Here is a 15,749-nt window from a genome sequence, read left to right on the forward strand (position 1 = left end):
TTCCCTCCCAGTATCACCGCTCACACCACTGGTCCTGTAGGGATCGGAAGCTTGTTTTAAGACAAGCCTCTAATGGACAGTATTTGCTCTGCTAGCCGAGAACCATCTAGTTTTTTCACCACACTTTGCTCTAGCACTCAGATCTTCAGTGATCTCTTCATGAAGCAGAGCATCAAGCGGGGCCATATCATAGGAACTAATTGTTCTTTGATTGGGGCTAGAATGAAGTGCATGTCCCAAATCTATTCATCTATCTAACCTATGTCTGTTCTTAGAAAGAGAAGCCCTTTCCTAAACAAAAGTGGTAGTTTTAGAGACAGGCATTTCAGTTCCTAATTGTTGGACTATTAACCTTAAGGTCAAACCTGCAGTTCAAACCCACTTGCAGTTCCTTGGGAGAAAGATGATACCCTTTGCTCACATAAAGATTTATGGTCTTGTAAATGCTATATAGGTTTGTGATTAGTTGGACATAATTAAATGGCAATGTGTTTAGTGGTTTTTTCTTAATTGTACCAGTACAATCAAAAGCTTTCTCAGCTTACAAATTACCGTGTATACTCATGTATACGCCGACCCGAATATCAGCCGAGGCACCTAATTACCACAAAAACTGCACAAAAATGTGCTGAGAAACTCAGATTATACATGAGTATATACGGTACCGCTCATCCTTGTTTCACCACTGATAGCATTGGTACATCTCGAATCTGCAAGTCTTGCTAAACCAGTTGCTATAGAGTAAGTTCCATATCCTCCTTTGAGGGTTGTTAATGCAAGCTATATATCTTTAAAATATGGCAGAAGATTACTTCTTTCTACTAAGAAAGGTCAAAAGGAGAGGAAAGTCTGGAATCATTTCTATGTACATTTCTAATGACTTCACTTGAGGATAATGGGAAGACAAGGATAGAGAAAATAATTAGGCTATGGAGGCTGCTGAGGGGGTTCACAGTAAGATCTGGGCACAATTGAGACTGGCAAGGGGAGCCCCTTACTGGCCTTGGCAGTATACTTTTCAGAGAAGCATTCGTCCAGCTCTGCTGTGGAGATTAAGAAAAGGACTCTCAAGGCATCGCCATCTCAGACTCTAAGTATTGGACCAGGATGGATCCATGAAGCAGGAACTAACATTGCTGTGTCATAAAAGGAAGAAGACTTTGAACATTGGATGGAGAACTAGACATAGAACGTTTAAAGTCTCCTTTACCTGCATATTAGCTTCAACAAAACAAGATATATCTCAAGCATCTGAATGGAACTTTGAGGATGGGAATACAGAAAGACTCTCAGGACAAAAGAGATGATGACTGACTCGACTGGAGAGTTTACATCAATACCAACTGAAACCTCAAAGAAAACCAAACTCACTGCCATTGAGGCAAGCCTAGCCCATAGTGATCCTATAGGAGGAGGAGAAATTCTCCCTAGGGCTTTTGAAACTGTAAATCTTTATGGGAACAAACAGCCTCATCTTTCTCATAGGAAGCAGCTGGTAGATTTGAACTTGTCCTTGAGGTTATCAGTCAGTGCAACACCTAACCCACAATACCATTAAAAAATGGCCTTAATCCTAACTTAAGATACAAAAAGTCATTGGTATTCATTTTCTTTTTAAACTTAATATGATTATTGTGATTTGATTGAACATTTACGAACCATTTTTACTCAACAATTTGTATACGTTTTGATTCATGGCATTGATTGTAATCCCTGTGTAATAGCACTCTTCCCACTTGCTCCCTGGGGTTTACCACGCCCCTTTTTTAATTTCCTATTCCTTCCTGGTCTCTGGGTAAATGTAATCCTTTCAATCTCACAAGTGTGTCTGTCCCTGGGGGTGGTATTCACATTATAGCTCTGTCTGTCATTGGCTGAAAGGTCAGCCATGGGGATGAGTTTAGTCCTAGGCTCGAAGGTATCTAAGGACCATAATGTTGGATATTCCACCAATCTATCAGACCTGGAAGCCATTTTTAAATCAAGCATTATTTTCAGTTTCATGCCATGTTTTTCAACCACTCTCTCCTGGATTTTCTCATGTGATGCACTATCTAGTTCTTCTGATGGTGAAGGATCAGTGAAGGATGGTGTTCATGTAGTCGATTAGTCGATTAGTCCTTTGAGAATAATTGTTTCCATTAGTCTGATTTTCTTCACTCACCTTTGCTCTGGACAGAGAGAGACCACTAACTAGTTGCATCTTAGACGGCCACTTAACAAGCTTTTCAGACCCCATCGCTACTCACCAAAATAGGAAGCAGGAAATTGTCTTTGTGGACTATGGTATACCAATTATTTTTCTCTTTCGTCTTGTTAGTAAGCATGCCACATAAAAACCTGACAGCTTTCAGAGTTTTACTTCAGTATCTTGTAAGGTCTTAAATTTTGCGCATGCAAATTCTACCACAACTGAATTTTCAAAAACCTTCCCCTTGAGATTGTGGTGTACTGAAACTCATTTGGAAAATAAATAAATAGGCAGCCTCTCCAGTGGGTGTTATGATTTTTGCCTAAACATCCCCTACGGCAATTCTTGAGTAGAATTATTTCCCCATCTATAAATGGTACCTTTTCACATTCCTCTCACACCCTCCAATGACATTCTCCCCTCTTCCACAGCCTCACTTCCTTTGCCGTTTGGTCAGGTTTGTTAAGTTTGTTAACACTGTCCAGCCCCACAGCTAGGAATGTTCTGTACACTTGCCACAAACTATCCCAAATAGCAAAGGTCTTAGTTATTGGAAGTTACTGCAGTGAATCAACTAAAGGTATTTTTCTGCTGAGTCTTAATGTAGTTTTTCTTTGACAAATCAAACCATCCAACATCCAGTGGACTCCTTTTTGTTTTGTCTTTTGTTTTTCTCATGAGCCCTTCAGGCATCCTTATGCCGTCTCTAAGAATGCCAGGTAGAATGTGGAGTCGCATTGGGCAGTTGATCACGGTGTGGTGGCATCACCATAAAGCAGAGCACATAGGAGCTTTGGAGGGTTCTCGGTAGCCTTTGAAGAGAAGGAAGGGTCTGGTGGGTCTTGTGTGTGGAGCCCCGAGTGGTTTGAAAGTTCCCTTCACAGCAACCCTTCATCTTTCAGGGAGTTCACTTCTTTCTGTGTGCCCTTCCTTCCTTTGCTACTCATTTCCCTTGAATTTTGAAGAAAGCAAACCTGACTTGGCTGCTATGGTGCTGAAAAGATTCAGGAGCAGCTGTTTTGAAAATAAATGAAAAGAAGTAAATGTTTGGATACATGATCTAGTCCTTGCGGTCCTTTCTGTCACTAGATTGCACAGGCCCCTGAAGTGAGTACTCTGGACTCGCCACTCTTTGCTGCCCAATAACTTACAGTCACGTGTCGCAGCTCCCACTGGAGGGACGGCTGGCTTGTTTACGTATTATTTATTTTTCAAGTATTTTCCTTCCTTCCATTCTTTTCCTTTCTTTTCTTGTGGTTAAGGACTAAGAGGATTCCATGGCAGGCGTACTGGTAGAATTATTTTTCTGCTTCTGCATAAAGTAGTGGTCAGGATATTTTAAGCATATATATAATATATACTGTGGCAAGCTCTGAGTCCTACAGAAGGAAAGAGAAAGACACTATAAAAAATAGAGCCCCGCCCCCTTTTTCCTTCTTTCAGGAAACCTTTGAGAAGGCAAGCTTGAGCAGCAGCAGCAGCGGAGCAGCCAGCCTGAGGAGCGAGCTTTCCGAAAGCGCAGACCTGCCCCCCGAAGGCTTCCAGCCCCCCTGTGGGACAGACGAAGACAGGGCCTGTGAGGAAATGCTGTCGGATGCTAACTTCAACTTGGACAACCTTGAGAAAGGTACTCCTCGTGAAAAGCTGTTGGCCTTGAGGACACCCGAGGCCCTGCCTTGCTTCAAGATTCACTCATTCTCCCTCTCGTTTACACGCATGTGCAGACATCTGTTCCGAGTTGGAGGATGAGCTGGACGTGTCGGATAACTCCAGCAGCTCCAGTTCGAGCCCCCTGAAAGAGTCGACGTTCAGTAAGCTTTCCTCTCTAGTTTGTCATGTGGGGGACCTCAGCAGGTTGTATTTTGAGAAGGAGACTTGTGTCAAGGAAAAAAAAAATGTGATCAGTGGTTTATGTACAGGTGCAGTACTAATTAGGGCAGCAGGTATGTGGATCAGGTGTGTGTGCGAGCATGGATGCTACTAGCCCAGAACCCTAAGGCCAACTGATGCCCATTTCCGTTGCCCTGCTGTAAAATCAGTAGTTTTGTTGTTTCTATCAGCAAATGCAGGGTGTAAATATGCTAACTATTTAGAGACAGCCTAAAAAAATTAAGGAGTCTGTTGATTAAGATTAAAAGTCTGGAGAATAAGTTAGCCTTGGTAAGACTAGTTTTGGTAGCATTTCATGTACATAATGTAAAGGGATGTCTTGTATTTAAGACCTTACAATGAAAGAAATTGTTTAATTTTCAGAATCGTGAAAATAATATGATACCTAAATCCAGTCCATGTGCTAATCCTGACTCAAAATGAAATAGTAAAGAAAACAGTCACACTATTTTAGTATATGGGAAAACAGGAAAAATAGAGATATAGATAAATTTAAATATTGTCTGGAAAACGGACTCAGGAGCACTCACCAAATCTGAAATAGAAATTGGGAAGAAAAGAATAATTTCTAAAGGAGTATGTGATGCAATATTTCAAAAAGATAGAAATACTCTGAAATGAGCGAAGTGTAAATAATTCCTTTCACTAAATGAATATACTACAAAAATCTCATTAAAAAGGGTTTAAAATAGTATCTCTAAGGATTACATATGACCCAAAGGCCTCAAATACTCTCTTTGTCCCTTTCAAAAATTAATTGGTCCATCAAAATGGTGACTAGAGATTCAAGATTTTCTGGGTCAACCCCAATTTCCAACACTGTCCTATTTTCCCTCTAAATACCAGCTTTCTAGAGAAAGTATCGTGATTTGTGATTATGAAAACATGAATATTTTACAGGAAAAATATTTATGCATTTTCGGGAAGCAGTTCACCACTGATTGTGTCGAGGTGAATGAATGAATGTGGAGTTGTATATCCCTCGTACCAAGGGAGGGAACCAGTCCAGTGTGGGAGGGGGAAGGTAGAAACTGGACCCTCAATGTGCAGGGGGTAACTTGCAGCTACCTAAGCAAAGGGTTTAAGATGACGATGACTTAAGTATTTTACTGTACTTTGTTAGTTATTAATAAAGGAGATTTTTTTGTCTAGCGCTTTTTCTTTGGAAAAAAGGCTTTTAAACAAATCTGTCACTTTGTAACATATTTTCAACTGATATGTTCATTAACCCAAACTATCTTTACAATATGTAAAAAAAAGTATCAAATAGCTAACAGAATTGCAGTATTTTGTTTAAAAGACAAAGAGAAAGAAAGAAAATATTTGCATGGGGAAAAATCTCATTATTTCTGTTTGTTTTGTTGTTCCAGCCATTTTAAAGAGAAGTTTTAGTGCTTCCGTGGGAGAAAGGCAGTGCCAAACAAGGTATGGTCGATTTAGCTTTCTTTGCAGAGCTGGGCCCTTGGTGTTGAAATGGCAAACTGACAGCCAGAAGTTACCCTGAGCATGTGGTCACAGAGGCTGTTAGAGCCAGTCCTCTCAGAACTGATTACAGTGCACAATGCAGCATATTGGAAAGAATCCTGAGGCTGGACCTGAGTCCAGTGCTGTGTTTTTCCAACTTTACGGCTTGGCGAGGCAGCCTCTCTGAGTTCAAGAGCAAACCGAGAAGGTGGGGAAGTTTTGCTCCATGAGCTCTGGGACCCATCTCTTTCTTTCATTTTCTTCCATATCCCTGGAGTATTATTCTGATTCACACCCTTGCCAATGGGAGTTGGAAAGGGGAAGTGGAGGCACAGCCTTCCCTTTTAAAGATAGGACCTAGATTGTTGTACTTAGCATCTTTTCTCACATACTATTGGCCAGAATGTAATTATATGGCCTATGTGGAACACGTTTGTCGGCTTGTATTTTTAAAGGAGCCCTGGTAACGTAGTGATTAAAGTGCTTGGCTTCTAACTGAAAGGTCCACATTCCAAAATCACTGGCCACTCCGTAGGAGAGAGATGTGGCAGTCTGCTTCAGTGAAGACGCCCACTTTAAAACCCTCTGGAGAAGGGCTGCGCTGTCCTAGAGTCACTGCACGTTGGCTTTGACATGATAGGAACAGGCGTGGGTGTTTTCTGTTGTTGTGTGTTTGCTTGTTTTAAAAGGAAGGCTACATTGTTATTTTAGGACAGCGAGGAGGTTTTGTCTTGTTTTGTCTTTGCCATCACTTCTCTGTCACTTTGTTGTGGAGGTCGTGTGTGGCTGTGATGTTGGCAGTGGCATCTCTGGTATTTCAGATACCAGCAGGGTCCCCTCAAGTGAACACATTTCAGGGGAACTTCCTATCGAAATGGAATATTCTGTCCACTTCTCAGGGATTAGCCCCTCAAAATCTTATGGACAGCAGTGTAACCTTGCCAGATAGACTGGAAACCTTGAGAATGACAGTGGATTGTCAGATGGAGTGCTAGAAGATGTGACCCTCAGATGGGAAGGCACTCAAAATATGATGGAAGACAAGCTGCCTGCTCAAAGTAGAGCTGACCCTAATGAGGTGGATAGAGTACGGCTTGAAGGACCTTTATTTGTTGATGGGGAAAGACTCAAAAATGAGAACAGACTGCAAATATTCCATAAATAATTGGAAAATGGAGCATATGAAGTGTGAATCTACAAAAACTGGAAGCACATACTCAACATTGACCAAGTTGAAAGAACTCACAAAAAATTCAAGCCACTAGTTGAAATAGTGAAGGATTCTATGGCCAAAATATTGAACTATGCAGGAAGCATCAAAAGGATATGGAGTCACTGTATCAAAAAGAACTGGTCAACATTCAACTATTTCAAGAGAAAGCACATGAGCAAAATACAATGGTATGAAAGGAAGAAGTCAACCAGCATTGAAGGCTTTAGTGGAAAAAAACAAGGCTCCAGAAATTGTTGGAATATCAAGGGAAATGTTTCAACAAGCTGATAAAGCACTGGAAGCATTTACTTGTCTATACCAAGAAATTTAGATAATTGCTACCTGGCCAATCAACTGGAAGAGTCATATCTTGTGCAAATTCCAAAAAGGTGACGCCACAGAATGAAAAAATTAGTATGCAATATTGTAATATCACACGGAAGTAAACTTTTGCCGAAGATGACTCAACAAGGAATGCAGAAGTACCTTGACAAAGAGCTACCAAAGCTTCTGGTCAGATTCAGAAGAGGATGTGGAACAAGCAACACCATCACTGATGTTAGATGGACCTTGGCTGAAAGAAAAAGGTACCAGAAATATGTTTACTTATGTTTTATTTTCTATGCAAAAGCATTTAACCGTGTGCGTCATAACAAATTATGGATAGCGTTGAGAACCATGGGAATTTCAGAACCCTATGTGTTCCTGCAGAACCTGTACAGGGACGCTGCAGAGTTTACAAATCAAGAAATGTGGATGTCCTTTCAGTACACTTACTCATTCTTTATACCAAGTAACTAGTCTGAGAAGCTGGACTATAGGGACTGGAACATGGCAGTAGGATTTTAGGAAGGCTGTTTCACTTTTGGTATGCAACTGACAACCTGGCTTGCTGAAATCAAGGACCATGTGTAGCACTTGGTGTTGGAGATCAAGGGCTGCAGACTGAAGTTTGGATTGCAACTCAGTGTCAAGAACCAGAATCCTCACAACCAGACCAAAAGGCAATATCATGATAAATGGAGAAAAAGAAAAGGAATAAAAGCGACAAAACCAAGAAAACATTAAAAGAGTGCTTGCAGCAAGTCTTTCTTTCAGTAAGAGCTCCACCTGTCAATTACCCAGGTGTGGCAGGTACCAGACTCTGTCTGCTTGGGAAGAGGTGAGTCTGATTGCCACTAGTGTGTGGGAAGGAGCCCAAGTGAATCAGAAAGGTGTGGAATGGCAGGAGGGATTGTTCCTGGTCACTAGATTGAGGCAGGTGAAGTGTCACTTCACCCCTAGTCCCCTGGGAGGTGTTTTGGGGAAATCAGGAGAAGGCATTTCTCTAGTAGCACTTCTGGGTGGGTATAGCCAATTATCCAGCTCCTGCTTAGACTCAATCATGTTGGGAGGCACCCAGAATTCAGTGGCTGCAACCACTGGTCCATAGCCTTTCTCTGACTAGGTCCTCAACCCATATGAATAGGGCCCTCTACTAGGGAGTTGTTTTCATTCCCCTTCACTGGCTCCCTCCCCACTCTGTGATGTCTGTGCCCCTGGGTTTTTAACCTGCTCTCTGGCACCTTCCGCTCAAAGATCCAGCCTGGATTCTGCTCACCTTGTCTCAGTCAGGATCTGGCCACACCGCGTCTTTGTCCCACTGGGGACTTGGTGAAGTTGGTTTCCTCTTGGTCTTGTGTGCTGCCTTCCATCTCTCACAGTGGTCAGATGCAGGATGAATACCTACTCAGTTTCTCTCCTCAATCACAGTTTTCAATCTGTCTCCCTTTCCAAACGCAGTCTTGTTTAATCAATAACTTTGTCCTTTCATTTACAGATTATCCTCTGTGTGTGCTTCACTTGTGTTTTTTGGGGTCTCTGTTGTGGAAGTATTGGGTGGGATGTGGCAGCAGTATGGCCAGTTGGGTAAAGCAGGATCACTGCAAAGAGTAAAAAGGAAAAGTGAAATCCCAAGTTCATTGAGACAGGGGTATTGTAGAATGGATATTTTAGTGGAAAAGATGGAATTAACAACTGAGTCAACAAACAGAGTATAAAAAAATGGCTCATACGTCAAGCTTGATGCCCATGTAGGTGGGTTTCAAAGTAAATGAGTGTGATCTGATATAGCATTTGTGCAGCTGTGTCATGTATGTGATATAGTATAACCTGCCATCAGGGAATGCAGGTTAGTTTAGACAAATTCCTTTCCTCCAAGGAATTCACAGTGTATCTGAAAGCCAAGCACATAGATTTGAGAAGAAAATAAATGATATAAGACAGTCTATGATTCATGCCAAGAAGATAAAAAAATTAATAACTCATTGACTTTCTTCCAGGTAATCAGTTCTCAGGGCCTCAGAATTAAAAGGAGACAACTCTAAAATGTATTTAATTCTTTAAAGGGCATTAAGTAAAGCTAAAGTTATTTGTAGTCTGATTTGTTTAGGATTTTCCTAGATTTCTTGGTTTGGTAATATGAAGTAGGAATTCTGGAAAATATATAGAAACTAAGTGAGAAGCTAGACTGTGAATAGAGACAGCAAAACTACATCTAAAAGTAAATTGAATTTAAGACCGTTTAATTTTATTTTATTTTGCTTTTTAGCTATTCTGTGCTAGGTCTCGAAGAGTATAACAGGTTCTATGACCCCTAGGCAGTTCTCCCACTTGGGGGACCCTCCCTGACAATTAAAACAAGTAATTGGTGCCAGTGAACAGTAGCTACAAGGAAGGGCTTACCTGGCCTGGGAAAAGGTTCCAGAGGTCAGACGTGGCCCTGACTAGAGAGATGCCTTAAGAACACATACACAACTTTGGTCACCCCACATATTAGGGGTCAGATTTAAACCATTGCCTGCTGAAGAATGGAGGTCCCTCACTTCCTAGTAACTGAGAATCGATTTTTCTTGAGGAAATGGGCCTGGCAATTGAGTAAATTATGAGCAAACAACTAAGAAATGCAGTTCTTGGCTCCTCAGGGCAATGTTGAAGTCTCAAGGTTCAAGGTACCCTGGTAATCCATATCATGATTAATGTATGTGACTTTATTCAAGCAAGATTAAGAGAGGACCAACCTCCTCATCCTTGTTTTATCTATGAACTCTTCAGCAGAAGTCATATTAAGTCAGCAAATAATTCCTCTGAGCTCCTTCTCCCTCCCCACCCACCCCCTTAACTCCCAAATTCTCAACTTGCCAAACATTCTGAAGCTAAACTCAAAACTGTGATAAAGCCCAGTGGACAGAGAGCGCCATATTCCACTGCCTCTGGAGATGCACCTATCAGTAGCGGAAGAGGTAACCATTTTCTCAACAGAAGCCTAAACATGTGCTGCAGTATTGGGCACCCCAAACTCCCTGACAGCGAGTTTTTACCACCAGGGTGCTGCGCAGAAGTTGCTCTCAAGAGCTGTTATGGACTCTCCGCAAACTTGGATGGGTCAGTGTAGATTTTTTAATATTACTGAAGTAGATTATAGAGGACTTCTAATTGACTCGCATTTCCTAACAATCAGCAGGTAGATCACTAACACCACAAACATTCACTTAGCATGATTTATGTTGAGGCAGGCTGTTAATGGACTGGAATCGGGATTTGAATTTCACATCTGAGTTCGTAGCATGTAATTGGAGTTACACAGGTAGGAGTATCACGCCTACAGATATTTATCAGCCTGGCCACCATGTAGCTGCTTTAACTGCAATCATTTATACTCTAGTGAGGGCTAGCTAATTACACTCTCAAAGATATAGAACTGTGAGATACTACTTAGTGCTGTATAGAACCATGAGATGCTAGATCTATCAAGTTCAGTTCCATCTAATAAATTACAAAAGAGAGAAAAAATGAACTTGTCATTTCGCTGTTGCTGTGGAGTTGATTCTGATTCATAGGAACCCTACAGGAGAGAGTTCAACTGCCCCATAAGGTTTCCGGGTAGGTAGACTGCCACATTTTTGTCCCGGGGATGAGAACCTCTGCTCTCTTGATAAGAGCCACACACCTAACCATTGTACCAACAGGGCTCCGAATATTAACTTATGTAGTCACTGTATGTAGGTATCTATGTACGCATACACATCTATATATATTCCTTTTAATGAATGCACGTAGGTCACATGGTTGTCAATATTTTCTTGAATGTGATGGTTTTATTTTAAAATTTTTATTTTAGCCATGTTAGTGGGGTATCATTGACCCAAATGGGGTATAGATGACCTGTACCCATTTAGTATTTAATAAACTTATATGAATATGTCTATCTTTGTGAAACCACAGTCATTATAGTGAACAGATTCACCCCAAACCTCTCTCTGCCCCCTCACTGCTGCGACCCTGGCCCACCAGACAATGATAGATATATATTTTGCATTATAGATTGGTTTGCAGTCTATAGAATTATATAAAACACAGGATTATATGATATATACTCTTATTTGACTTCATTCAGTTAACATCATTATTTTGAGATCCATTCATGTTATTTTGTGTATTAATAGTGTATTTTCATTTTAATGGTGGAGTAGTATTGCACTGTATGGATATACCACAATTTGTTTATCCGTTCACCTGTTTGTAGTTATTTGATTTCCAGTAATTGGCCATTACAGCTAAAGCTGATATGACTATTTGTGTGCACATTTTTATATAGACACATATGATTTGTTGATGTTTCCTCTTGATTAAATGCTTAGACTGAATCACATGGTAAGTTTCTGCTTAGCCTTTTAAGAAACTGCCAAACTGTTTAGCAGATGATGGTTCTCAGAGAATTTTTACCTCCATGTGTATCCTGAGAGGGGTTGAAGTGTATGGTAGTGTTTGTGGAAATCCTATTTTATGACATGTTGGTTTGTGCACCTTGGGAACCATAATGAGTAAGAGGGGCAATGGCATGAACTCTTCATGGCCAATTCTCATGAACCCCAAAATATTATCTACTTTGAAATAACCGCATGAAATAAATACCCTGTTGCAGACTTCTCAAGTGAATGGGTACCCTTTGTCTTATGGTCTGTATGTATTGACAGTGTTAGCCCAAAGCTGGGTTGTCTGTATCAAGAACAGGCAATTAAAAATTTAATAGTTAGGGCATTATTTGAATTTCCTAAATTTTATCATTTTAAAACTTCATCTAAAGTCTCCTGCCTCCACTACTATTTGCTGGGAAAGAATTAAGAATGGGCTTGGCTTTAACCAATGCATACCTGGGTTTTATTGGCTCATGTAGTATAATTAGTATGTATATTCTATTTTTCATGAATTCTTTGAAACCCCAGTATTGACTGTTTTCATCCAGTGAACCATAGCATCTTGTTTCAACCTACAAATAAACTGTCCTTTGTATTGGAATATGATGGTGCACTTCCCTGTTAAAGGGTCCAACCTCTGTATCACAAACTCGTAGGTCCTAGTGAGCTTTGATTATGTCTTACTGTATGCTAAACTTGTGTCCGACTATGTTTGATCTATATTTGCAGTACTCTGGGCATAGTGCATTGCACGTAGGAGCCAGCCCACATATACTTGTTAACTAATGCATGGATAATCTTTGCATAAATTCTATACCTTTCTCAGTAATAGGGCTGTTGTCTCACCTACTGGCTTGAACCTCTAGCTTTAGTGATAGTCACAGCTAAAGGCCCCATTTTATTTTTTATTTTTTAAGGTCCTGTTGCCTAAGCAACAGGATTTCTCTATGCCTGCTTGCATCCTGTTGCCAAGGTAACAGCGTGTCCTCAGAAGGCTGATGTTCGTGGTATCAGTGAGTGACACCTGTGGTTCACAACTTCTTTGATAAATTGGTATTTGCATAATTGTATATGACAGTGTTTCTGACTCTCATCTTTGCAAATAAAGATGACTGTGTATGTTTGTAACCAACGACCATCACAGATTTGAACAGAATGACCCTTGTGTGAGCATAGAACCTGCCTCCTTTTTGCAGTTTTTACCGATTCTTATTTGTAGTTCTTCTCCAAAAGTCCTTTTGAATAGTCTGTGCCTTCATCTTTTTCTTAACTTGAACTATCACTGTTTGATCACGACTTGCAAGAATCTGTTTGGCCTGTTTACCAGTGTCCCAATACAGCAGTCATACAACAAATACGTTAAGTATACATGTACAAAGTCAGTGCCTGCTTCATTCCTTCTCTGGGATAGTCAGACACTGCTCTGGATTACTGCCCGGTGGTTTCTAGCTGTCACTGAGGGCATGAAGGGGGCAATAGGAGTAGGAGTGCTTGCTTTCCTGCAGGGATTACTAATTATTATAGACAAAGACCTTTGCTAAATTATGAAAGCACACTTGCACATAACGTGACTTGTTCATACATGATTATGAGTAATGCCAGTTCCTTAGAGAGGCTTTGTGCTAGAACAGTCTAGCTAACTGAGATAGTGTGGTTGCAGTACCATCAGAAGGCATTAGGGCAAGGTTGCAAGCCAAGTTTATTTCATAAGGTTAACTATGCCTTGTTTGAATCAACATCAGATTGTACTGGCCAACTTTCCACAATTGAATTAAATTGTGTGATACATTTCCAATGCACTTGAAAACATTTCCTTGGTTCTGAGATATATTTTTAAAACTCTTTCAAAGCTAATTATCTTTATTTTCCACTGTACTTATTAGTGGTTTGGGCAGAAATTTGTAGGCTAACACTCATTTGTCAGCACTTCAGTTTCTATTTTGACTTATGAATTCTGGATGAGATCAAACCAGATCTGAAGAGAGTTGGAAGTAAATAACCTTTCAGAATCCTTTCAACCTTTTATTTCTTTGAAATTCTGTTTGCATCAGCTGGAAGTTATTGGTCAATGGCCATTTCATAACTTTTAGAGCACACAAACTTCAATATGCCAACTCTTTAATTTGGAGGAATGTTTTCTTTTGTATTAGACTATTTCTTTGTATTTTCCTGCTTGTTCAATTATGGGAAAAACCACATTCTGCAGATAAAATGTTCTGCTACGGCACAAACATTCAGAATGATTTAATCTCAAGACAGACCTCCTCCAAGCTCTGCATAATCAAAATCTTTTGTCTACTCGTGAGCCAGCAACTGTATACTTAAAAGGTACCATGCATAGTCACCATGAGTCTGCTTTATTTTGAAATTTCAGATAACAATATTTCCTTGTGATTAGAGATACAACTTCGAGAGAAAACAACAATATGTTTGCTGTATCTTTAAATTCCTTTTCAATAAACTTCAGGAGTGCTTCAAAATAGGAACCACGTGATCTTGAACGTTTGAAGAGTGTAGTGGTCTTGTCTGTTTTCCCCTCTCATCTTCAGTGCTCAGCATGGTGCTTACAAATAGAAAAACAAAAACCCACTGCCATCCAGTGGATCCCAACTCAAAACAGAATATAGAGCAGAGGACATCAGCTCCACAGGGTTTCCAGGGCTGTAAATCTTTACCAAATCAGACTGCCACACACAGGCATTTGCTACTCCATCCTAGAACATGATTTAAATAATTGATGCTAGGTTTCAGTGGAAGAAACAAAGTCAAAGGTTATTTCAGTGTGTTCCTGGTGTGGTCTCAGATTGGAAGGTGCTAAAACGAATTTGCAAAATGATCAGACAGTTTAGAATTTTAGGGCAGGAAAAGCAGGAATTCTTAGCAACACTGGAAACTTTAGACAAAAATTAAAATCCTTTGAAATGTAAAAGTCTTTTCATTTCATAGAAAGAGTTAATATTTTTATTAAAGATGGCAGGAACAAAGTCTGGGAAAATAATGTGTTTGAAACTTAAAAAAAAATTAAACATCAGAGGAGGTGGGGGAAGGGGGGAGGTAGCCTTCCAGGGGATTCTGGTACCCACTTGAGTTAAAAAGTATCCGTCTCTAAATGAGTTCCTAGATGTAATTGTAAACCCTGAGCAAACATTAGTATTAAAAATGGAGGGCCATCTTAGAATTCAAGTCGCATTGCAGAACTCACGCCAACCTGAAGCGTGCCAAGGCTGAACCAGCGCAAGGAAGAGAGCCTTTCTTTTTTCACCAGCCCGCAGATGGGGGCTCCTCCCTTCGCAAAGGATGCATGTCCTTGCTGTCTGGGGCCAATCCAGTCATCACTCTAAGACCCCTCCTCCATGAAGCCTTTGGAAACAATTCCCAAAGTAGATGAATTGCTTCCTCCCCTGTACGCCCAGACTCCAGGCTCTAGGCTTTCATTTTAGCCAGCAACCCTTGGTGGTATAGGGATTAGTATAGAAATCTTTATCCCATAAACTTGTACCACCTAATACGGTAGTCATTAACCATATTGAGCATTCCCAATGGGGCTAGGGCAAATTGAGATATGCTGTAAGTGTAAACTCCACAATGGATTTAAAAAAAATCCACTTTGTCGTTATGAGTTAGAATATCAGTATGTGTTACATATTGAATTGTGTCCCACCAAAACTGTGTGGTGAATAATCTTTATTTTAATGAGACAGGATTAGTATAACTATGTATGAATCTTGCGTGTTTTAAGCCACTCTCTTGAGATTAAAAAAAAAGATTAAATAAGCAAGAGAGGAAAGCCAAGATGGGGAAACCAATATCAAACTCACTGCTATTAAATTGATTCCGACTCAGAGAGAGGCCCTTCCTCCAGAGCCAATGGAGAACGTGTGCTGAATTTGGAGTTCTAGCTTCCTAAACTATGAGAAGATGCAGTCACACTTGTTAAACCACCGGTAGGAGCCCTAGATGAACTAGGGCAGTAAGAAAAAAGAATGTAAAATACCTTCTTCATAATATTCATATCGATTTCATGCTGAAATGATATATTTTGGATATCTTGAACTCAATAAATACATTTTTAAGTGGAAGGTGTTATTTGTTGTTTTAAAAAAATAATTTTATTGGGGGGCTTATATGACTCATCACAATCCATCTATCCATCCATTGTGCCAAGCACATTTGCACATTTGTTGCCCTCATCATTCTCAAAACATTTTCTTTCTACTTGAGCCCTTGGTATCAGCTCTTCAAAGTGGCATTTTGA

At 40.3% G+C, this 15,749-nt stretch overlaps 1 protein-coding gene across 1 annotated transcript in view; it reads left to right on the forward strand.

The window, feature by feature from the left end:
* Nucleotides 1–15,749, forward strand: part of NEK10 (NIMA related kinase 10) — a 232,817-nt gene that overhangs the window by 167,004 nt on the left and 50,064 nt on the right. Inside the window, exons 24-26 of the mRNA XM_030887662.2 lie at nucleotides 3,635–3,818; nucleotides 3,916–4,002; nucleotides 5,452–5,506. Coding sequence (XP_030743522.1) covers nucleotides 3,635–3,818; nucleotides 3,916–4,002; nucleotides 5,452–5,506 — 326 coding nt within the window. The remainder of the gene's footprint in view (nucleotides 1–3,634; nucleotides 3,819–3,915; nucleotides 4,003–5,451; nucleotides 5,507–15,749) is intronic.

This window comes from Echinops telfairi, unplaced genomic scaffold (assembly GCF_000313985.2).
Source record: "Echinops telfairi isolate 266 unplaced genomic scaffold, ASM31398v2 ScPeMD7_7420;HRSCAF=8458, whole genome shotgun sequence".
Taxonomy (NCBI): domain Eukaryota; kingdom Metazoa; phylum Chordata; class Mammalia; order Afrosoricida; family Tenrecidae; genus Echinops; species Echinops telfairi.